Source organism: Nerophis ophidion, linkage group LG09 (genome assembly GCF_033978795.1).
Source record: "Nerophis ophidion isolate RoL-2023_Sa linkage group LG09, RoL_Noph_v1.0, whole genome shotgun sequence".
NCBI classification, from domain to species: domain Eukaryota; kingdom Metazoa; phylum Chordata; class Actinopteri; order Syngnathiformes; family Syngnathidae; genus Nerophis; species Nerophis ophidion.
The window spans coordinates 58,154,863-58,180,834 of record NC_084619.1 but is presented as its reverse complement, the minus strand read 5'-3'; the positions used below and the strand labels follow the sequence as shown (position 1 = coordinate 58,180,834).

The window sequence follows — 25,972 nt, the reverse complement described above, 5'->3', positions numbered from 1 at the left end:
GTGAGTTTTCCTTGCCCTTTTGTGGGTTCTTCCGAGGATGTTGTAGTCGTAATGATTTGTGCAGTCCTTTGAGACATTTGTGATTTGGGGCTATATAAATAAACATTGATTGATTGATTGAAGTACCCCCAGGAGTACGCGTACCCCCAATTGAGAACCACTGATCTAGAGCAGTGGTTCTCAAAATGTTTTCACCAGGTACCACCGAAATACAGTAGCATAGCAGGCCTAAGTATTCGTTAAAAACAAGGCAAAGGTTTTATTTAAGAAGTATATTTAATATATTTTACCACTGTAACATTGAACAGTAATAATGTGTTTGACTACAGGGTAATATTTGAATATAGGAGATAAAACACTATAATCACTTAATAAGGTGCACCGCTAGCTGGTGCACACGTACCACCAGTGGTAGACTTACCACAGTTTGAGAATCACTGATCTCGAGATTTTAGCGTTGAAAGTAAAAAAAAAATTGTTGTTTGTATTAATTATTAAAGAAAATAAATTAATTAACATACGCATAATTTGTTGTATCATATTGCACTTTATTCACACTTATTGCTCTCAGTCTTGTCATTCACATGTTGGACACCTTATGTGTTTGCACTGTGTGTGTGTGCGTGTATATATATATATATATATATATATGTATATATATATATATATATATAATTTGTGTTACTGTATTTGGCATCTCCCTAAGACACAATGACAAAGTAGGCATGTGGTTTTATAAAAGAAGAGCAAAGAAATAATATTAATATGAAGACACAAGTACGTTCGAGGCGACATCAATGCTGTTTCACTTGTGAAATGCTTTTTAGACAAGTTACTTTGGGGGAAGTTTATTTCTGCACACAAACTTCACGTTTCGGCATTTGTTTTGTTTTTAAAGAATGTAATCACAATGGTAAAATTTAGCCGAGTCGTCGTGGGTTAAATTACAATTACATTTTATCAGGACACACAAGTATCACTTCCATCGTCATAATATTAGTAGTGTGATTGACGTGTGGAAGGTGATTCATGCATAAAATGTCCTAACACGTTAGCGTGATTGCTAAATGAGGCTTGGTGGAATAGTGAAGTTGGTGTGTGACATAAACCAGCCCATTTGAGACTGTAGGCGTGTTATTAAGGAGTATTGTTTGCAGCCAGAAGGGGGCAGTGTGTTCCTGCTTCTTAGGCGTCCTCCTTATCCATCTGCCACTAGAGGTGAAACAAACCAACAACAAAAAAAGCAGGTCACATGATCGGGATGACGAGGATGGGTGGGGTTTAAAAGGCCTCAGTGGTCCAGGATGCGCAGGTTGCCGGACACGATCTTGTTCTCCAGCATGGAGCCAGCGGGGATGTCTATGCGGTCGCCGTGGTTGGCGATGATGATGACTGTGCCCTGCGGGGAAGAAGAGGAAGAAGATGGAGCGCGTGGAATGAGGAGAGTCGGCTGCTTGTATAATTCAACGCTCCTACTGGCTATTGAACATTTTGAAATAAAAAGCTACTGAGTTTGATCACGGCTGAAGTAGGGCTGGCCGATAAAACGATATCAGTTCACATGGCAGTAGACACGTAATCGATATCAATAAAAAAATGTGTTCGATAAAAATGTTACATTATACACCCCCGCTACCACCAACCCCGCCCCACCCCCCTCCGTGGGTCGGTTGAGGTGGGCATGGTTGGGGTGGGAGAGGGGGGGGTGTTTGGTGGTAGCAGGGGTGTATAATGTAGCCCAGGAGAGTTAGGGATGCATGGGATTCTGGGTATTTGGTTTGTTGTGTTTATGTTGTGTTACAGTGCGGATGTTCTCCCGAAATGTGTTTGTCATTCTTGTTTGGTGTGGGTTCACAGTGTGAAGCATATTAGTAAGAGTAGTAAAGTTGTTTATATCACAACCATCAGTGTAACCTGTGTGGCTGTTGACCAAGTATCCCTTGCAGTCGATAATGTGTGCTTGCAGAGCTCGCATGCTGCATGTGAAGGCGGGCGCGACGATTTGTTTTAGAGTACGTTAAAAGCATTGTTACCACAACACGCTCTCAAAATAGTTATGCGGGTGAAAACCAGAGAAGGTTAGCTCAGGGATATTTCAAGGAAAGGCACTGAAATCCGGACAATCTCCCGGAAAATTTTTGAGGGCTGGCAAGTATGCAGCTGAGCCACAACAGAGTGATCAAAGAGCCGCATGATGCTCCGACCCCTGATCTACAAAGATACACATAATTGCTCTTGTGACATCTAGTGGACACATTTAGAACAGCCGTTTCTTTCATTCAAAAATTTCGGCTCATTTTTGTATTCAGCAAACTCATCCCGCGGGCCGGATAAAACCTGCTCAGAGGGGACAGAGCTTTCTCTGTTGCGGGTCCCAAACTCTGGAATGATCTCCCTCTCCATGTGAGACAGGCCCCTTCTTTGGCTATTTTTAAGACCCTTCTTAAAACCCATTTTTATTCACTGGCTTTTAACCCAGCATAAGACTTGAAATTGTTTTTAACTTTTAACTTTTTTTAACTTTTTAACTGCTTTTTATTTAACAAATTGTTCTTAGGGTAATTTGTATTTACTATTTCAATGTGTTTTTTACTTCTGTTTTAATTGTTATTTTTTTAATCTGTCCTTTGCCTGTATTTCTTTTTGGTGTACAGCCCTTTGTTCTTCAACTGTGGTTGTTTTTAAAGGGATTCATAAATAAAGTTGGTATGGTATATGATGAGGTGGCGACTTGTCCAGGGTGTACACCGCCTTCCGCCCGATTGTAGCTGAGATAGGCTCCAGCACCCCTCGCGATCCCAAAAAAGGGAATAAGCGGTAGAAAATGGATGGATGGAGGTTTAAAATTTTTAAAAATATTTTTAAATGTTTTCAGTATTCCTTATTTTTGGACCTTCAGTTTAAGATGTTATTGTTAAATGTTCAATGTGATTTTACAATTTTGATGTAATTATCGATATCGACCATTAAACACTGATTTTGCAATAAAGTTTTCAGTTAAAATGTTTAGACTGTTTTAAAATGTTCAATTATTCCTTACTTTTGGACCTTCATTTTTAGAGGTTAAGGTTAAGTGTTAAATGTGATTTCACAGTTTTGATGTAATTATCGATATCGACCAATATAAAACCTGAAATCGCGATACAGTTTTCAGTTAAAATGTTTAGATTATTCCTTATTTTTGCAGCTTCTTTTTTAAGAGGTTATTAAGTGATTTTACAGATTTGACGTAATTATCGATATGAGACACTGATATCAGGATACAGCTTTCAGTTCAAAGGTTTTAAAATGTTATAATTATTCGTTAGTTTTGCACCTTCATTTTAAGAGGTTATTGTTAAGTGGGGACGGAGTGGCGCAGTTGGGAGAGTGGCCGTGCCAGCAACCTGAGGGTTCCTTGTTCGATCCCCACCTTCTACCAACCTCGTCACATCCGTTGTGTCCTTGAGCAAGACACTTCACCATTGCTCCTGATGGGTCGTGGTTAGGGCCTTGCATGGCAGCTCCCGCCATTAGTGTGTGAATGTGGAAATGTGGAAATAATGTCAAAGCGCTTTGAGTTCCTTGAAGGTAGAAAAGCGCTATATAAGTATAAGTAATTTACCATTTAAGTGATTTTACAGATTTGATGTAATTATTGATATCGACCGATATGAAAGACTAATATTGGGATAGTTTTCAGCCGTATCGCCGAAGACCTGAAGTGACAAAAGCGGCAAAGTCCTCGTGTCGTGGCCTCAGCGTGCATGTTTACCTTCAGCGAAACGTTCTTCCCGAAGGTGACGTCGCCGGACACGGTCAGGTGGTCCAGCTCCAGCATGTCAGGGATGCTCTCAAAGCGGGTCAGGTATTCCTGGACCTGGGGCGGGAGGGAAGAGGTCACCCTGCAGTCGTTGGATTGTGGCTGGCGTGCTCACCTTGGTGAAGGAGCTGCCCAGCTTGACGTGCGGCGTGGTGGCAAACTCCCTCTTGGGGCTCATGGTGAGCGAGCCGGCGTCCAGGCTGTACAGGTTGGACATGACCAGCAGCAGGTCGGACGTGGTCTTGACGGGCAGGAAGCGGCTGCGCGGCACGTTGATGCCCATGGCGTTGTCGAAGCACTTGATGGCGGCGCCCACCGCCGTCTCCAACTGGATGACATTTTGCCCGCCGTCCAGCGTCTGCGAAGACGGGACATGACCGTGTGTTTCTCAGCACAGAGTCCCTGTCCTCACGTGGTAACTGGGGCGCTTTCAGAGGCCACACCCCCTCAAGGATGACTACTCATGCACTTTGCAAGTCATAACAGACCAGAAGCTAAACAAAAACTTGACTTGGACTACATGTAACCCGACTTGGACTAGACTAGTGGGACTACATATAGTGGAGTAGATGTAGTCCCAGTCTAGGCTTAAATGTCTGACCCATAAAGGGACTAAAACTAACCAGCTTAATGGACCCAGATCTGTCCCAAGTCAATCCAGACTACTGAATCTAGGTATGTCTAGACGTGTGCGACTAGGCCTAGTCCAGACTGGAGACTAGATATAGTATAATGGACTAGTTCTAATCCCAGACTAGGTCTAGTCCAAACTGGGTCTAAATATGATCCCTACTGGGACTAATTCAGGGTCTGCGACTAAGACTAGGTCTAGTCCAAGCCTGCGACTAGATCTGACCAGCGTAGTTTAAATATATAATTTGTCCAGATTAGTGGGACTAGGTACGACCCAGATCTGTCAAGACTAGTAGGACTAAATGTAGTACAGACTAGTGGGACTAGTTCTAATTCCAGACTGAGACTGGTTCAAACTAGGACTATATATGGCAAGAGTGGGACTAGATCTAGTTCCAGTCTAGGCATAGATTCTGACCCAGACTGGTACTAGATCAGTGTCCATTCAGTACTACTGAAACTGGATCTGGCTTCACTAGTGGGACTAGGTTTAGAACTGACTGGGACTAGATCTGACTAGTTCTAGAGCTGGACAAGGTTTAGTCCAAAGGGGGCTACATCAAACGGACTAGTTCTAATTCTAGGCTGGTACTAGGTCTAGTCCCAACTGAAACTACATTTTGTCCCTGATTGGGACTAAATCTGGTCCTGTGACTAGGACTATATCCAGTTTAAGCCTGGGACTAGATCTGACCAGACTAGTTGAACTAGATTTTTTTCCAAATCTGTCCAGATTAGTGGAACCAGATCAGTTCCATAACTGTCCTGACTACTGAAACTAGACTTGCCTAGACTAGTGCGACTAAATTTAGTAGAGACTAGTGGGACTAGTTCTAGACTGGGATTGGTCCAAACTATGACTAGATATGGCCAGTGTGGGACTAAATAAAGTGGACTAGATTTAGTTCCAGTCTAGGTATAGTTCTGACCCAGACTGGGATTAGATCAGTGTCCGATCAGTCCATACTACTGAAACTGGATCTGGCTACACTAGTGGGACTAAGTTTAATCCAGACTGGGACTACACCTAGAGCTGTACTAGGTCTAGTCCAAATAGGGACTAGATCTAATGGACCAGGCTTAATTCTAGACTGGTACTAGGTCGAGTCCAAACTGAAACTACATTTAGTCCCTGATTGGGACTAAATCTGGGTCTGTGACTAGGACCAAAACTAGTTTAAGCCTGGGACTATATCTCACTAGACTAGTGGAACTAGATTTTTTTCCAAGTCTGTCCAGATTAGTGGAACCAGATCTTTTCCATAACTGTCCTGACTACTGAAACTAGACCTGTCTAGACTAGTGGGACTAGATCTGATCCAGACCAGGACTAAATCTACTCCAGACTGGAACTAGTTGTAGTACAATACTTATAGTTCTGAACTAAGTCTAGTCCAAATAGGTAGTAGATCTAATGGACTAGTTCTAATTCCAAGATGGTAGTAGGTCCAGTCCAAATCTGGACTTCATCTGAACCTGATTGGGACTAAAACTGTGTCTGCAACTTGGACTATAACTAGTCTTAGCCTGGGACTAGATCCGACCAGAATAGTGGAACTATATATTTTTCCAGGTCTGACCAGAATAGTGGAACCAGATATGTCCCAAACCTGTCAAGATTATTGGGACAAAAACTAATCCAGACTAGTGGGAATAGATTTAGTCCAGACTAGTCTACTTCCAGCCTCGGACTAGTGTCTGGTCTTCACTGCAGATGAGTTAATTGCGATAAAGTTCAAGTCTAATTAATAATTGTGGTGGATGAGCCCTCATTTATTTTGACAGCTGAAATATCAAACAATATTATTTAAAAGTAGAATATTTGTTATTTCCCAGCGGCTGACGTGGTCTTGGTGACTCGTCTGCACGTCCTGAGTGCTGACCTTGGGATTGACGATAATCTCCAAGTCCATGGCCTTCTGCTCCTGCAGCCTCTTGATGGCGCCCAGCGAGATCCACAGGTTGTTGGTGTTGAAAATCTTGAACTTGGACACTGACTTGAACTCGTCCACGTGGGCTTTGGGAACCTGGGCGATCTCTAGCAGGCGCAGTTTGCCATCGTATTGGATCAGGGTCCCGCCCTAAAAGTTAGCAAAATTTTTATTTCTCTTGGGAGCAAAAAAAAATAATATCGTATTATATCAGCTTGCGTGTAAAATGTATGATGCAGTTGGAAGGGGATTCATATGGCCCTATTTTTCAAGGTTTACCTGACACATGAAACGTGACAAATTGGGAAGTAGATTGTTGAATATCTTAAAATGTGTTTTATGGCAATTCCATCCTTGCAGATTCCATCCAGTTGCTATGTAGAGTGGCACTTTCCATCATTTTCAGCAGAATGCATTGAAAAATGATTAACGCCCTCTTCCTCTCACATGATATCCCTCCAGGAATGGGGCTATATGAATCCCTTCCCTACTGTATCATGTCTGATACAAACACTCATGCAGTTAACATCTAAATAAACACACAAGGTTTAGTCAAGTCATTGACAAATGTAAACATGCTCAGATATAGGATATTCGGAGTTAGCAGCTACACAACACCTAAGCACATAATAGCACACAAGCTAGACATACGTGATAAATGTCCTTTATTAAACAATTTTGTAGGATATAAGTATCAAATAAAGTTACATATGACTTATACATACAAAGTCTCAAGGCATACAAACGTGTCCGGATCATAAGCTTAACTTAATGAATTATTTTGGACAATTACCATTCCACGTCAATTTAAAGACAGCGTAGGTCCATTAGAGATGGATAATAATAAATCATACTTGCTATTGTTCTGTTAATTCATTCCACACTACTAAATAATACAAGTATGTATGAGTCCTGCTGATATCACATTGGATCAATTCTTTCCACACTACTAAATAATGCAAGTATGTATGATTCCTGCTGATATGGCATTGGATCAATTCTTTCCACACTACTAAATAATACGAGTATGAATGATTCCTGCTCATATCAGATTGGATCAATTCATTCCACACTACTAAATAATACAAGTATGTATGATTCCTGCTGATATCGCATTGGATAAATTCTTTCCACACTACTAAATAATACGAGTATATATGATTTCTGCTGATATCGCATTGGATCAATTCATTCCACACTAGTAAATAATACGAGTATGTATGATTCCTGCTGATATCGCATTGGATCAATTCTTTCCACACTATTAAATAATACGAGTATGTATGATTCCTGCTGATATCGGAGTAGATCAATTCATTCCACACTACTAAATGATACAAGTATGTATAATTCCTGCTGATATCGCATTGGATCAATTCATTCCACATTACTAAATAATACGAGTGTGTATGATTCCTGCTGATATCGCATTAGATCAGTTCATTCCACACTACTAAATAACACAAGTATGTATGATTCCTGCTGATATCGCATTGGATCAATTCATTCCACACTACTAAATAACACAAGTATGATTCCTGCTGATATCGCATTGGATCAATTCTTTCCACACTACTAAATAATACGAGTATGTATGATTCCTGCTGATATCGCATTGGATCAATTCATTACGCACCACTAAATAATACAAGTACGACCCCAAAAGGGAATAAGCGGTAGAAAATGGATGGATGGATGTATGATTCCTGCTGATATTGCATTGGATCAATTCATTCCACACTACTAAACAATAAAAGTATGTGTGAATCCTGCTGATATCGCATTGGATCAATTCATTCCACACCACTAAATAACACAAGTATGTATAATTCCTGCTGATATCGCATTGGAGAAATTCATTCCACACCACTAAATAACACAAGTATGTATGATTCCTGCTGATATCGCATTGTATCAATTCATTCCATACTACTAAACAACACAAGTATGTATGATTCCTGCTGATATCGCATTGGATCAACATCGGGACAATACTCAAAGCTCCAGTATCAGTGTAAACGTTATATTGGGACACTCCCAGCTTCTTTTTAATGTTCCACGCTGGTTTGCCAGCGTAGCTCACAGCTAAATGGTTTTCCTTGATATTTTATGGAAAGCCAGTATCGGTGTCCGTCCCGTCGTTGGCCGAATAGCGCCACATGTTGGCAGGCGTGGGGCGGCGGCACAAACCTTGACGTCGGCGCGCGTCTTGTCCGTGACCTCCATGACGAACTCACAGCGCTTGCCGTTGTGCTGGCCGACCAGGTGGTTGAGGATGTGCAGGTCGACGGTGGCGCCCAGGTTGTCGATGTTGGACACGAAGATGTACTCCTTGCCCTGAGTGATCAGCTGGTCCAGCAAGCCCGAGTTGTAGAAGCTGGCGTAGATGTCGCCGTGGCCCGGCGGGTACCAGCCCTCGGCGTTCTGGCCCGTCATGGTCAGGCTGGCGGACACGGGCAGGAGGGACTCCTTGTTGATGCGAGGGTACCTGACGGGCAGGATACAGAGAACATCTTTTAAAGAGGCCAACATGTGAGCCTGATCAAAGACCTCCGGAGCTGGACTGTCATGTGGAGTCAACATCTACTTAATGCTCTCATGATAAGACGCACTGGAGCTGGTTCACTTAAAATGTTTGATGAACCTGAAAGAAATTGTCCGGAACTCCAAACGCAGATTTTGAAAAGCACGGCGGCGGGGGATGACACCATGTATCCCGGCAGGCATCCTCAAGTTGTTCAAAGAGCAGGGGCTCTTAACCTTTTAAACCTCGGGGCCCAACATTTCCACTAGATAAAGTTAAACTTATTGGACCAATGATTGTCACACACACACACTAGGTGTGGGGAAATTTGTCCTCTGCACTTGACTCATCTCCTTGTTCACCCCCTCGGAGGTGAGGGGAGCAGTGAGCAGCAGCAGTGGCCGCGCCCGGGAATCATTTTTGGTGATTTAACCCCCAATTCCAACCCTTGATGCTGAGTGCCAAGCAGGGAGGTAATGGGTCCCATTTTTGTAGTCTTTGGTATGACTCGGCCGGGGTTTGAGCTCACAACCTACCAATTTCAGGGCGGGCACTCCAACCACTAGGCCACTGAGTAGGTGGCCGAGTGGTTAGAGTGGAATTAACACTGAATTGGTAATCTTAATCTTATTTTAAAGATATTCAATGATTATATCGTAAATACTTACCTTGTTAAATGATATGAAAGCATGAAGTAATCACGGATATATATTTTTATTAGAGATGTCCGATAATGGCTTTTTTGCCGATTCCGATATTGTCCAACTCTTAATTACCGATTCCGATATCAACCGATTCTGATATATACAGTTGTGGAATTAACACAATATTGTGCCTAATTTTGTTGTGATGTCCCGCTGGATGCATTAAACAATGTAACAAGGTTTTCCAAAAGAAATCAACTCAAGTTATGGAAAAAAATGCCAACATGGCACTGCCATATTTATTATTGAAGTCACAAATTGCATAATTTTTTTTTTAACACGCCTCAAAACAGCAGCTTGGAATTTGGGACATGCTTTCCCTGAGAGAGCATGAGGAGGTTGAGGTGTGGGGGGGTTGGGTAGCGGGGGAGTGTATACTGTAACGTCCCGAAAGAGTTAGTGTTGCAAGGGTTTCTGGGTATTTGTTCTGTGTGTTCATGTTGTGTTACGGTGAGGTGTTCTCCCAAAATGTGTTTGTCATTCTTGTTTGGTGTGGGTTCACAGTGCGGCGCATATTTGTAACAGTGTTAAATATGTCTATACGGCCACCGTCAGTGTGACCTGTACGGCTGTTGATCAAGTATGCGTTGCATTCACTTGTGCCTTTATGCTTTATTGGCGCTCTGTACGTCTCCCTACCTCCGTGTAGTGAAGTGACTTATATTTATATAGCGCCTTTCTCTAGTGACTCAATGCGCTTTACATAGTGAAACCCCATATCTAAGTTACATTTAAACCAGTGTGGGTGGCACTGGGAGCAGGTGGGTCAAGTGTCTTGTCCAAGGACACAACGGCAGTGACCAGGTTGGCAGAAGCGGGGATCGAACCTGGAACCCTCAAGTTGCTGGCACGGCCACTCTACCAACTGAGGGATGCCGTCCCAAGTCAAACATTTTTCTTTTTGAAACCGATACCGATTAGTTTTAAACCGATACCGATAATTTCCAATATTACATTTTAAAGCATTTATCGGCCGATAATATTTAACACAAAAACCTGAGGCTGAAGTTAGGCTTATTAGGAAAAGAAGTCCTAAACAAATATACCGCATAAGAAAGAACTCGTAAATTACTAACGGAAAAAAAAAAATATATATATAGTTATATTGTTTTTAATGAATATGTCTAAGAAAATTACAGTGCAAATGAAAATACAGCTTTACCACTTATTCATATTTTTTGCACTAAAGAAACCACTCTAGGACTATGTTTACACTGCAGGCCAAAGTGGACCAAATCTGATTTTTTATTTTTTCAATCAGATGTTTTCGATCTGACAGATTAATTACATCCATCCATCCATTTTCTACCACTTTTTGATTAATTGCAAATAATCCCAGTTAAATATTTGCCGGCATAATTGAATTACCATATTTTTCGGACCATAGGACGCACAGGATTATAAGGCAAGCACTGCCTATGAGAGGGTCTATTCAGCTCGGTCTTCATACATAAAACGCACCGAATTATAAATTTGTTTTTTTTCTACATTTCAAACACTTCTGTGTGGTCTACAAAACATGTAATAATGCTTTTTTGGTCAAAAAATCTTGCAATGATTATGTTTTACAGACCATCTTCAAGCTGCTTTCTGACCTTCTCTTCAGGATGCGCCGTTTTGTGGGAGGTCTTATTGACGTGCCTCCACTTTGACAGCATCTTCTCCCCATCAAGTGCTAAAACAGGTAGTTTTTAGCACTTCCATAGAAAGTCTACTGACAGATATAACTTTGAACTGTGGGCTACTTTATATTACAAATGGCAACAGCAAAGGATAGAGAAAAATAAGCTTATTAAACTACAGCGCAGACTACACATTTTCTGGACTCATGCAGATCCCAATTATACATCAGCAGGTACCAATAGGTAAGAAAAGTCTGTTTTGCATATTTTTGCGAAACAAAACACCAGATGATATGTCTCCTAATAGATGCCGTTCTGGGGTCCTTACACACGTACCATAATAAAACCCTATGTTGAAGCACAGTACGTCTGACTACAGTAGCCGTAATGCTCCAACAATCCACCAAGCGGTGCAGCTTTGTTGCTCACCAAAGTCCTACTAAAACATTTTGACAGATTTTTGAGCACTGTGTGTACTGTTCTATATTCTCAATGAAAATTCAACATTTTGGTCTTGCTTGCTAACCTCATATATTAAACATGGGGCATCAACCTCCAGTCCACATGTATCTCTTATGTGTGACTGCCATCTACTGGTCACACTTATCATGACACCCTGTATCGAATAAAATTGCTTCAAGGTCAGTAAACACAATCGGAATTAAAACGTACATTGGGCGCACCGGGTTATAGGGCACACTGTTGATTTTTGAGAAAATTAAAGTATGTTAAGTGAGCCTTATAGTCTGAAAAATATGGTAATTTGCACCATGTTCAGTTATATCAGGTTCCCTGCTGCTTTAAAATAAAAGTGTTTTTGGTTAAACTTACAGTTCGAAAAACACAGTACCTTTTAAAAAGAAAAAAGTTTTCAATAAATGTGTCATTTATTTCTTTTGTTTGGAATAAAAAACACATTTTTATAGTCCCAGAATGTCGAGATCAGTGGTTTTGTTGGAAGCTTACTTTTTAATTTGTTATTATCGCTGTTCAACAAAATATTAGGTTCTAGTTTTTAATCAGATTGTTTCTTAGTATATGTTTTGAACAAAAAAATGCTTAATTTGGAGATACGTAGTTTAGTGACGTGCTATTTTTTTATTTCTATCGTTGATCAACGACATAATACAAAAGAAAAATTATATTTTTTATCTGAATTTTCCCCCATTTTTTGTGAATCGATAAACTAAACAAGTAAAGAAATAAAAAACAATTTTTTATACAATTAAAAAACACTAGAAAATATATATAAAAATGCTATTTCAGGTTTAGTTTTGTTTTGAATACAACTTTTTGGAGAGTGGGTATAGTCATAAATAAAAAAGTAAATTTCCATGTAAACCATTTGTATACAATAAATAATTATTTGAAAAATGTGTTTTGGATTTAAAGAAAACGTGTAAACTTGGGGGAGATACATGTTTTTTGTTGAACAGTGTCAGTAAAATAACATTTGTTTATACTTTTTATTTTTCTCTAATAATTGCACAGAATAGGGACCATGTTAGATAACAGTGTAAACATTTATATTTATGAAAACCCAAATGGGTTACATTATGTCTTAAATAAAGTAACAGTATTATTTAGGAATAAGAATTGAAATGTCCTGCGATGAGGTGGCGACTTGTCCAGGGTGTACCCCGCCTCCTGCCCGATTGTAGCTGAGATGGGCTCCAGCGCCCCCCGCGACCCCGAAGGGAATAAGCAGTAGAAATGGCTGGATGGATGGTGTCATTTATTTGCTAACCGTAGTACAAAGTGCACATTTGTGCAATAATATTGCACATAAAGTGCTGATGTACACTAACAGATGAACATATCAATAAACACAACTCGGAGAGCACTTACGTCTGCATTTACTCTTCCATTAAGCAGTTGCTTAGGAAACACGCTCATTGACATTTTCAGATGACAGTGCGGCTCCTCCTTTCTACAAAATGGACTGCCAATACATTTAGCGATTCATCCGCATACATACATGATTGATGCAAAAACGGGATGAATGGCACGCGTCACTTCACACATTAACCGTGACAGCTTGTGCATCTATAGAGAGAACAATGTTTTGATTACGAAAATTGATTCTCGAACATTGAAATATGTGTGTCGACTTTGAAGACGAATAAGTGTTCAACCTTTAGAGCAGGGGTCTACGGCCCACGAGACATACGGCCCACCTTTATATGAAAGTTTAATGTCAGTGCGGCCCGTGAGTTTTATATGAATGGCGCTTGACAGCGTTGTGTGCGTAGCTGAAGGAATCTATCAATCACGGTGTGGTATGTGGCTCTCGAGGGCCGAACATTGACGTCACTTCCGTGATGCAAACAAAGAAACGTTTTGCCGCTTTTCCACTAAACCCGCACGCGCTCTTCCTTCCTCTCTCGCTCGCCCGCCTGCTCGCTCTGTCCCTCTCTCTATCACTGTGTGTGTCTCTCTCTCTCGCTTCCTCCCCCGGCGCCACTGTAATCAGTCCAGGCCAGTAGCTTCCGAAGCACTCCGCCGAAGGACCGAGCGACAATACAAAACTGTGGTGCACTGGACTCCAGCGATGATACTCTGGCAGAGAATTGCTGAGCGAATCGGACGTGTAACACGCTAGTCGTGATGTTAACCCGATGCTACCGTACCTATAAACTCCACGGCGAGCAACCCATCACCCCCTCCCGTTAGCTCCTGACTGAGACGATTTTTATTATTTGGTTCCAAAATGGCCGTTTCAACGTTCTGGGTTGCCTACCCATGCGTTAGTGGAAAAGCGGCCAATGAGTGAAAGCAAAAGAAACGTAGCCATGGAGACGAGGGTTTTCTTACGTGCCTGGCTGCAGTCACACCGCGACACCTGTCCATCAGTAATAACAGTCCCCAATAACCTGGACCAATTCAAACCGTTTTTTTTTTGTTTTTTTTTTATTGTTTAATTTGCATTGCCTCAAATTACTTAATTCTCATTTTGTTCATTTATATTTTTATTTTATTTTGTGTTGAAAATAAAAATAAAGACATTTAAAAATATTTTTTGAAGCCTCACCCAGACTGCATCCAGTGGCCCTTGGGTAAATTGAGTTTGAGACCCCTGTTTTAGTGCATTTTTGTCTGGCCAGTGGTGGAGAGAACATGTTGGCGGGACGGCCTCTCTCTTACTGATTGACAGTTGAATAGTTTGAACATGGCTACCGTGCTCCTTCTCTTCATTTAAAAATGATGGCAATGTGGAAAGTTCCATTGGTCTGAGAAAGTGACATTAAATATGAATGATCCCGTTGCTCTAAGTGTTTAGTACAGCAGGATATTTTGGTGAACGTGATGTGACATATTGCTGCGTAGTGCAAATAGATAGGTCTTTATCGTCATTACACAGTAAAGAAAACTTTGTTTTCAGCACAAACCCGTTCAAGATTCGACAAACAGTATACAGGGTTACAGAACAGGAACGCTGATGGGTCGCCACAAGGCACCCTGTAAAAGATGGTGGAAAACGGTCAAACGCTGGGGAAGGATGAGTAAAAAAATACAATCTAGACTGGGAAAAAACCTCAATAGCAAAGCACATATACATATTACAACGTACATCTCGAGATATCCAGCAACAGAGGGAAGGGAGTGCGGGGTCATGGTGGTAGGCCGCAGTTCTGAGGCGCTGACCATCCTTTCATCACCCATTTGGGATTTGCGCCAAAGCTGTTGGGTTGAGGGAGGGGGGTGTATGTGTGGCGTATATATATATATATATATATATATATATATATATATACATATGCATATATATATGTATATATATATATATATACGTATATATATATATATACATATATATACATATGCATATATATATATATATATATATATATATATATATATATATATATATATATATATATATGTATATATTATATTGAAGTATTGAAATATTGAAGTAAAGCATACATGTACACACTGCATATGCTGACCTGCTCTGGTTGAAGCAGTGTATCTTGACACGGTGGTGCGTGTACTTCTGCAGGATCTTCTTGGTGTCTTCGTCCGTGTTGAAGGAGTTCATTAGGACCAGAGGGACGTTGGTGTTGTACGTCTTGTTCAGGTGCTGCAACACAAACGCACAAAACACATCAGCTCTTTCTCCTCATATTTGTAAGTAGCTTTAGCAAAAACACTTTTGGGTTGGGTTTTTTTTGGTACATAATTTAGGTCTGAAGATTTCATCCAGAATATACTTTGTCCAAACTGAAGCGAACCTTTTTGAATGCCAGAACAAAATGAGGACATTCTTAAAAAAAAGCTATTACCACACTGCAAAAAGTCAGTGTTCAAATACAAGAAAAAAAACTATTCAAAAATGAGGGGTATTTTATTTGAACTAAGCAAAATTACCTGCCAATAGAACGAGAACATTTGGCTTGTCAAGACTTTCCAAAACAAGTAAAATTAGCTAGCCTCAATGAACCCCAAAATACCTTAAAATAAATGCATTCTCACTAATAACAAGTGTACTTTTCTTGGTAAAAAAAAGAGACCTTTTTGCTCAATATGTTGAAAAATATTCTTAAATTAAGTAAATGCTAGTGCCATTATCTTGACATAATGATATGCGCTCGGCATCGTGATTTTTTTTTTCATGCTTTAAGTAAGAAATTATTACTTTAAAAAGTAGTTTTATACTTGCAACAGTTTATATTCTAGTTTCAAGCATGTTTTACTCAATATAGGTCATACAATCTCAGCAACAAGCTGTAATAACTTACCGAGATAATTTAGGACCAAAACCCTTAAAATAAGTAAAACACTAATATAATATCTGCTTAGTGAGAAGAATTGTGTTACCAGATGGAAATTAAACAAATATCACCCTTATTGGAGACATTTAATCTTACTTACATTTCAGTTTTTGCAGTGCAGGAGTGTAAATGAAGAATTAATTATGTTCCACGTGGAGGGTTAAACAAAAAAAATTGTGACAAACAAGCATTTTTTTCGTGACTTTCTCTCCATTGACGGGTCAAAGTTGGATTTTGAAGTTGACCAACTTTTCGGTTTGTGTGCACAACCTTCTACTCTCCAAGTGAGAGGTATAATTTATCATCTAGAATTAACCTTCGCCAGTTTAGAGGCAAAGCTGAGTATGTCAATATAGCAGTATAAGCTAGTTAGCTTTCTGTATCAATGTGCCGCTAAAAATACTTTGTCTGCGTTAGCGCTTATAATAACAATACCACCAATACTTGGTTAATATTTTACAGTGTATTTTAGAGGGCTTGGTGGGCAGACTAAAGGAGCTTTCATTGACTTTATGTACCACCTACAACGCATGAAAACATAAGGGCACTTGTCTTACTTACATAAGGATTGTGAATGATAGGCAACATTCCAGAAAAAGTGAAGTTCCCTTTTAAGATTTTTTCTTTTTTTCTTTTAAGGATTAAAGAGATTGTGTTGCCATTTATTAACCAAGTCCAATACATGACACACCTTTTGGAATTAGGTGTACTGTCAGTCCAGGAGGTTCAACAACACACACACACACACACACACACACACACACACACACACACACACACACACACACACACACACACACACACACACACACACACACACACACACACACACACACACACACACACACACATTCATACGTGCTACACAATACAACGCAAACACAATTAAAGATGTATTCATTGTTGACACTGGCCGTATTGACAGCTCCTACGCAGAAGAAGGTGAGGCAGTCACTACCTTTTAATGCTTCAGTCCACAGTTCAGTGAAAGTACCCTGATAGTGTGTGCTGCTGTTGTGTAACCTTGTAGGTGATAGCTCTTCATTGGTGATTGAGTGAAGCTTGCAGTGGGGTGGCACTATTCCACTGATTACATTCATTAGTCCAAAATAGGATGATGTGTGTGTGCGTTCGTGTGAATCGGCTCTATTTTCTGTCCAAACAGGTACTTTTGGACAGGAGGTAAAGTGAGCAGAACTGAAGCGCAGTGATAGGGACACAAGAGAGCAGTGTGCTGAGAGGGGGGCAGAGTCCCGCAGGGCACTTTGGATTTCAAACCTCACTCCCTCTCGCACACACACACACATACATACACACTCAGTATATTAGACAGTTAGACACAGTATTAAATGAAACCCACACGACTGTACACATTAACTGGGGCTTCACCAGAGTGAAAAGCAACAGAATCATAGGATTGCTTATCCTGGCAATGAGGGACATGTCAACTTAAGATGCACCACGGATAAAATACACTTTCTTGATACACTCCTCATGCAGCACACTGCCTACACTGTTTCTTTGCACAACCAACATGTGTGTCAGTGTGTCTCCATAACTACTACATCTATAGCTCCATTAGGACATCTAATTGGACCTCACTGTGTTGGCCCATTATAATGTACCGGCTACCGAATAATTGTCTTAAGTACTGTATATTTTAAATTACACACATGCTATTTGTTTTGCTAAGTGTGTTATTTCTGCTAGAAAATACTCATTTATACACTCTAGGGCTGGGCTATATACATATATATATATATATATATATATATATATATATATATATATATATATATAGTATATTTAAAAAAAAAACTATTATTGTATATGTAACAATATATAAATATATTTTATATGTATATGTATTAATTTAAATATATATTTTTAAATAGTAATATTTTTATGGATTAATAAATTTTTGTATTGTAAAAACTATTATATACATATCTATATATTCATGTGCATATAGGTGTCTGTATATATATATATATTAGGGCTGCAAATCTTTGGGTGTCCCACGATTCGATTCAATATCTATTCTTGGGGTCGTGATTCGATTATAAATCGATTTTTTCCATTCAACGCGATTCTCGATTCAAAAGCGATATTTTTCCGATTCAAAACGATTCTGTATTTATTCAATACATAGGATTTCAGCAGGATCTACCCCAGTCTGCTGACCTACTAGCAGAGTAGTAGATTAAAAAAAAAAAGCTTTTATAATTGTAAAGGACAATGTTTTATCAACTGATTACAATAATGTAAATTTGTTTTAACTGTTAAACGAACCAAAAATATGACTTATTTTATCTTTGTGAAAACATTGGACACAGTGTGTTGTCAAGCTTATGAGATGTGATGCAAACTATTGTTCTTTTTTTTTTTTATAAATGTCTAATGATAATGTCAATGAGGGATTTTTAATCACTGATGTGCTGAAATTATAACTAATATTGATACTGTTGTTGATAATATTAATTTTTGTTTCACTACTTTTGGTTTGTTCTGTGTCGTGTTTGTGTCTTCTCTCAATTGCTCTGTTTATTGCAGTTCTGAGTGTTGCTGGGTCAGGTCTGGTTTTGGAATTGGATTGCATTGTTATGGTATTGCTGTGTATTGTTTTGTTGGATTGATAAAGAAAAAAAAAGAAAAATAAATCGGTTAAAAAAAAAGAGAGAGAATCAATTCTGGATCGCACAACGTGAGAATCGCGATTCAAATTTTAATCGATTTTTTCCCACACCCCTAATATATATATATATATATATATATATATATATATATATATATATATATATATATATATATATATATATATATACGTATGTACACATATATGTATATTTTTTAATGGCTTAATGCATTTTTGTATAATGAAAAGAAGTGTATATGCATGTATATTGCAACACGCTGTATAAATGAGTATTTGCTGCACTTCGGAAAACACATTTCTCATAAATACATTTAAATAAAAATATTCATTCATTTTTATTTTATTATTATATTTTTTTTTTATAAAATAAAAGTATAATGTATATACACTACATGACAAGAGGGACATGCTGTACAAACTAGTATTTGCGAGCAAAGGTAACAACTCACTTAGCAAAAGTAACTTCTCATATATAATTTTTTTTAAATACATATTGTTTTATTATATTTGTGTGTTAATTTTTAGGAAAATATAATTAAAAAGATGATAATATATGGATGTTTTTATTAATTTGTAAATTAAAAAAAATATATTATTTATTCTATTATTTCTATCTATTAACTACACGCTTAAATACGTACTTTCTTTGAAATAATTGTATAATACAGTATACGCTTTCCCCCCCTGTGGGTCTTGACTTTAGAGACACCCTGTAGAGTAAAAGACGCCCAGAGATAAAAAAAAAAAAAAATCGCAGCATACCACCGTCGATCACATGACCTCAGCATAGCTCCATGGATCATGTGACACAGGAGTATCACCTCCAATAGATGGCTGCAGCTATAATTTATCACATCATGCCATTTTAAATGAAGACGCTGTGACCATGACTATCATGCAAACATGACTATCATAATCACCGTTGCACATTTTGGGTGAAAGCAAACATTTCAAATATGAGCTTATAACAAGCGGCCCTGGATTTCAACCAATCTTTGGAAACAACTTGCAACATAGACACATGAATGAAACATAACGTTGTGTTCGTTTAAGTGAGCAATGTGTCTCTGTGACGTAATGTGTTCCAGACACCAGCATACGCGGTGCAGGCGAGCATGAAGTGAAAACACACTAACACGAGAGCATCCAAGCCCAAAGTATATAGAGGTAATGCTGCCATGACATCACATCCTGCCAGGCCCACTTTGACGTCACAGCTGGATCAACAATCTTGGCCAGCTTGTTTGCTCTCCACCTTCCAGTTAAACACTTTGAGCACGACTCTGCCTTTCCAACTGAGTCTATTACGACTTTGTTTACCTCGATCTGCTGCACCGTTAAGTCCAGGAAGGTGTTCTCGTTGCGGACGCTGATCAGGCTCTTGGGGCCCTTGCAGCCCATGCTGGTACCGAGGCCTCCGTTCAGTTTCACCACCACTAATTTGTTCAGGCTGTGGGCCACGCCGTCCGGGAGGCCCCGCACAGCGATCTTGTCGTAGGGTTGGATCTGGACACAGGCAAAAACACAAGTCTTGCTCGTTTGTCTTGCGTGCAGCTGTGGGTGGGTGACAAGAATAAAACAGTGGATAGCAAAAGTCATCCCCTCCAGTTTAAAAACTATATTAATTTCTTAAGAATAGAATTACCGTAAATTCCGGACTGTAAGCCGCTACTTTTTTCCAACACATTGAACCCTGCAGCTTATAAAACGGTACGGCTAATTTACAGATCTTTCGTCACTTTCGGCCACGATGCAAATAGTTTCCAAAAAACAAACAAGTAAATAGAGATGTCCGATAAATGCTTTAAAATGTAATATCGGAAATTATCGGTATCGGTTTCAAAAAGTAAAATTCATGACTTTTTCAAACGCCGCTGTGTACACAGACGTAGGAAGAAGTACAGAGCGCCAATAAACCTTAAAGGCACTGCCTTTGCGTGCCGGCCTAGTCACATAATATCTACGGCTTTTCACACAAACAAGTGAATGCAAGCATACTTGGTCAACAGCCATACAGGTCACACTGAGGGTGGCCATATAAACAACTTTAACACTATTACAAATATGCGCCACACTGTCAACCCACACCAAACATGAACGACAAACACATTTAGGGAGAACATCCGCACCGTAACACAACATAAACACAACAGAAAAAATACCCAGAACCCTTGCAGCACTGCCTGTTCCGGGACCCTACAATATACAACCCCCCAGCCCCTCCCACCCCAACCTCCTCATGCTCTCTCAGGGAGAGCATGTCCCAAATTCTAAGCTGCTATTTTGAGGCATGTTAAAAAAAAAATAATGCACTTTGTGACTTCAATAATAAATATGGCAGTGCCATTTTGGTATTTGGCATTTTTTTTCCATAACTGGAGTTGATTTATTTTTCGAAAACCTTGTTACATTGTTTAATGGATCCGGCAGGGCATCGCAACAAAATTAGGCGTAATAATGTGTTAATTCCACGACTGTATATATCGGTATCGGTTAATAGCGGAATATTGGATATCGGCAAAGAAGCCATTATCGGACATCTCTACAAGTAAATACACTGTGTTAATATTTTTGCTGTGACGCCATCATCTGGACTAGTTCGCTCACAGCAGGTGCTGCAGTGTCCTTCCATTTAGTGCCTTTAACTAGAAGTAGAAGTGATGTTTTGTCTTCCAGCCGTCCATAGCGTTATTACTTGTATAGATTCTTCATTCATCACTCCAAGCAACGTTTGTAAATCCTACAATATAACTAAAACTATTCTTACTTACTCAACCGTCCAATGTGTGATGTCTGTAGGACTGTTTCCATACATATTTGTACATGCTATCGTGATGTCATTTGCATTAGCTAATATGCTCACACGTTTGAGTGCCCGTGTTTGTATTATTAACTTAAAATGGCATTCTTTTTGTATCGTTTCAGTTTCACAAATTCCTCAGTATATTCACCAAAACATCTTTGTGGAGTTATTGAGTCTGTTTAGCTGATTGGAGAGCTAGCTCCCGCAGCTCGTGGGTCCATGACGATGACTTCTGTTTTGTTTTATCAGCTGTTTTACTGCCGTGTTACAGACACCATTTTTATGAAAATCTTTCCTCATTTCACAACGTATATATGTGCGGCTTATAGTCCGGTTCAGCTTGTACATGGAAAGTTTATAAATAAATGATTACAAAACAATTTGTGGGGGTGGTTTATATACCGTTGTGCTTTGTAGTCCAGAAAATACGGTAACTGAAAATGAAAAAAAGGATAAATCTGCAAGATAATTGCAATAAACAGTATTTTTCAGATAAACAAATGTAAATAAAATGAAAATGTTTCCAGGGTTTCCCCCAGATTGCCAAGATGCCTGTAGCGGTGGGAGCGTGGCTAAGAGTGTGGTCAATATGACATCATCAAATTGTTTGTATAATCTGTAATGATGCATATATTTTCTCTAAAAAGGCTTAAAAAAAGTGCATTTAAAAAACACAATTGTGTTATTATTAATAAGTAACAACATATATTTATATAAAATCATGAAACAAGCTTGGCACACCTATGACTTGTTTACATCGTGAGTTATGTGGTATTCTGTGTAGAATTTTGAGGTCCATTTGGGAATAAGGCTGTAGCAAAACAAAATGTTTAAAAAGTGAAGCGGATGCTGTAATATATTCTATATATAAATATACTCTCCTGAAGGAATCAATAAAGTACTATCTATCTATATACAAATAATTTCCGTATGCACTGCATGTTCATGAATTATTCATGGTGACGGGCAGCCATAACTACAATATGGCCCTCCGTCAAAAGGAGTTTGACCCCCCATTCTGAAAGCTTTTAGTGTTGCGCGTGTATACGGATGTTTTTTTTAATTTTCCCTAACATTGTAGTTCTTTTCTCCCTCAGTTTCCAGTTACTTCCCCATATCACCACATGATACTATGGACTGATTAATAGTGTTTTTTCCTTTTGCATTTCCGCTGAGCTACAAGGATTTACAACAGGAAGATTTAGTTCCAACATTCACCATTTCCACCACACAATATTTGTACATTAAGACATTTTTTAAAGTAAAATTCCGAAGTCAAGGATTGGAATTAAACTTCCTAAAGGAAAACCACAACAGACTCGACGTACACACTTCCTGCACTCAATGAGATGCGTGAAAGACAATGGTTACCGTAGCGGACGTGCATGCACACAACATTAATCACATCTATACAGGATGGATGAGTCAAAATCCAGAAGTGTTAAAGTGACAAACCGCCGTGGAGCCTAATTTCACTTCAGTCGGGATTCCCGTCCGGTCTGCTGCTGGTCTAGCAGGATGGTCATGTTTGTCCAAATAAAACATTATCAGTTGCAGGCAGCAGTGAAAGAGGATGTCTGCATATGTATTATAATTATAAATGGTGACAAATGCATAATGTAACGTTAAACGCGCTGTTGACCTTGCTTCTAACTCGAGATGACCAATAATATCGGCAGTCCGATATTATCGGCCAATGAATGCTTTAAAATGTAATATCGGAAATTATCGGTATCGGTTTCAAAAAGTAAAATTCATGAATTTTTAAAACGCCGCTGTACGGAGTGGTACACGGATGTAGGGAGAAGTACAGAGCAGTTGCGTTTCCCAATCATACTTGCAAACCCTCCTGATTTTCCCAGGAGACTCCCGAATTTCAGTGCCCAAAAATATCCTGGGGCAATCATTCTCCCGAATTTCTCCCGATCTGCACCCACACAACAATATTGAGGGCGTGCCTTAAAGGCACGGCCTTTGCGTGCCGCCCCAGTCACATAATATTTATGGCTTTTTACACACACAAGTGAATGCAATTCATACTTGGTCAACAGCCATACAGGTCACACTGAGGGTGGCCGTAAAAACAACTTTAACACTGTTATAAATATGCGCCACACTGTGAACCCACACCAAACAAGAATGACAAAACATTTCAGGAGAACAACCGCACCGTAACAACATAAACACAACAGAACAAATACTCAGAAACTTTTGCAGCACTAACTATTCCAGGACACTACAATATACACCCCCCGGTTTCTGTTACATTATATATACTTGCAGTGTGTATAGTGTACATATTACATATTGTTATGAAGGTGTTTGTTACTACATTATATATATATATATATGTATATATATATATATATATATATATATATATATACACAGTATATATTTAAATAATTGCAGTGTGTATATTGTACATATTACATATTGTTAAAAAGGTGTCTGTTACTAAATTATATACATACTTGCAGTGTGTATGTACAAACCCCGTTTCCATGTGAGTTGGGAAATTGTGTTAGATGTAAATATAAACAGAATACAATGATTTGCAAATCCTTTTCAACCCATATTCAGTTGAATATGCTACAAAGACAACATATTTGATGTTCAAACTGCTAAACATTTTTTTTTTTTGCAAATAATCATTAACTTTAGAATTTGATGCCAGCAACACGTGACAAAGAAGTTGGGAAAGGTGGCAATAAATACTGATAAAGTTGAGGAATGCTCATCAAACACTTATTTGGAACATCCCACAGGTGTGCAGGCTAACTGGGAACAGGTGGGTGCCATGATTGGGTATAAAAACAGCTTCCCAAAAAATACTCAGTCTTTCACAAGAAAGGATGGGGCGAGGTACACCCCTTTGCCCACAACTGTGTGAGCAAATAGTCAAACAGTTTAAGAACAACGTTTCTCGAAGTGCAGTTGCAATAAATTTAGAGATTTCAACATCTACGGTCCGAAATATCATCAAAAGGTTCAGGGAATCTGGAGAAATCCCCCCACGTAAGCGGCATAGCCGGAAACCAACATTGAATGACCGTGACCTTCGATCCCTCAGACGGCACTGTATCAAAAACCGACATCAATCTATAAAGGATATCACGACATGGGCTCAGGAACACTTCAGAAAACCACTGTCACTAAATACATTTGGTTGCTACATCTGTAAGTGCAAGTTAAAGCTCTACTATGCAAAGCGAAAGCCATTTATCAACAACATCCAGAAACGCTGCCGGCTTCTCTGGGCCCGAAATCATCTAAGATAGACTGACGCAAAGTGGAAAAGTGTTCTGTGGTCTGACGAGTCCACATTTCAAATTGCTTTTGGAAATATTCCACATTGTGTCATCCGGACCAAAGGAGAAGCGAACCATCAAGACTGCAAAGTTCAAAAGCCAGCATCTGTTACTTTCCTGGCCTGCCTGCAGTCCAGACCTGTCTCCCATCGAAAATGTGTGGCGCATTATGAAGCGTAAAACACGACAGCGGAGACCCCGGATCTGTTGAACGACTCTACATAAAACAAGAATGGGAAAAAAAATCCACTTTCAAAGCTTCAACAATTAGTTTCCTCAGTTCCCAAACGTTAATTGAGTGTTGTTAAAAGAAAAGGTGATGTAACACAGTGGTGAACATGCCCTTTCCCAACTACTTTAGCACGGGTTGCAGCCATGAAATTGTAAGTTAATGACTATTTGCAAAAAAAAAAAAATTATGAGTTTGAACATTAAATATATTTTCTTTGTAGTGCGTTCAATTGAATATGGGTTGAAAAGGATTTGCAAATCATTGTATTCTGCTTATATTTACATCTAACACAATTTCCCAACTCATATGGCTTCAAAAAAAAAAAAAAGATGTGTGTTCTTGTCTCTCATAATGATTGAGAACAATAGGCAACATTCCCAAAAAATTGCATTTTCCATTATTGGCAAAGACTACTTCCTAACTATGTATCAGGACGAATTGAAATAAATGCATACTTGGTGTGGACGAAAACCAGATACAACAACTGCATAGTTTATCGTTTCTTTCCTCAAGCGCCAGGATTCACATGAAAGCACTTGATCTAGCTTTTTATAACATTCCGCACTACAAGATGAATAACAAGTATGTATTATTCACACTGATATGGTTTTGGATCAATATCGGTTTGACACCGGGAAGTGCAAAAGTTGTATCAGCACACTCCATTGTAACTTTAAACTATTGCAATGTTATAGATTATAGACCTCGGCTCCAATGGAGAAGGAGGCAAAATGTCATTTTTGAAGTTACGAAGCCCTGAATAATTCACTTGGAAATGTGGAATTCTTTGAGTGTGAGAAAGTTTCAACTTGGCTCGCTGGGATGAGAAGATACACGATGCCACAATCTTGTCTTTCCCGCCTCATTAGCGCGCATTGCTGCCATTTTTCATTCCACTAATCTTGGCCTGTGTGCGCCTCTTGCCTAGCGCTCTTCTCGTTATGCAACCTTTAGGCTTCGCCCTCCAAATGCGACGCAG

At 39.3% G+C, this 25,972-nt stretch overlaps 1 protein-coding gene across 2 annotated transcripts in view; it reads right to left on the bottom strand.

Moving 5' to 3' along the window:
- Nucleotides 1-527: 527 nt before the first annotated feature.
- ugp2b (UDP-glucose pyrophosphorylase 2b) overlaps nt 528-25,972 on the bottom strand; it is a 59,150-nt gene continuing 33,705 nt past the window's right edge. For both annotated transcript variants that reach the window (XM_061911339.1, XM_061911338.1), the window contains exons 4-10: nt 19,968-20,153; nt 15,167-15,300; nt 8,557-8,854; nt 6,319-6,516; nt 3,918-4,160; nt 3,755-3,859; nt 528-1,399 (exon numbers count right to left, since the gene is read on the bottom strand). In XM_061911339.1, coding sequence (XP_061767323.1) covers nt 1,292-1,399; nt 3,755-3,859; nt 3,918-4,160; nt 6,319-6,516; nt 8,557-8,854; nt 15,167-15,300; nt 19,968-20,153 — 1,272 coding nt within the window. In that variant the 3' untranslated portion in view covers nt 528-1,291. The remainder of the gene's footprint in view (nt 1,400-3,754; nt 3,860-3,917; nt 4,161-6,318; nt 6,517-8,556; nt 8,855-15,166; nt 15,301-19,967; nt 20,154-25,972) is intronic.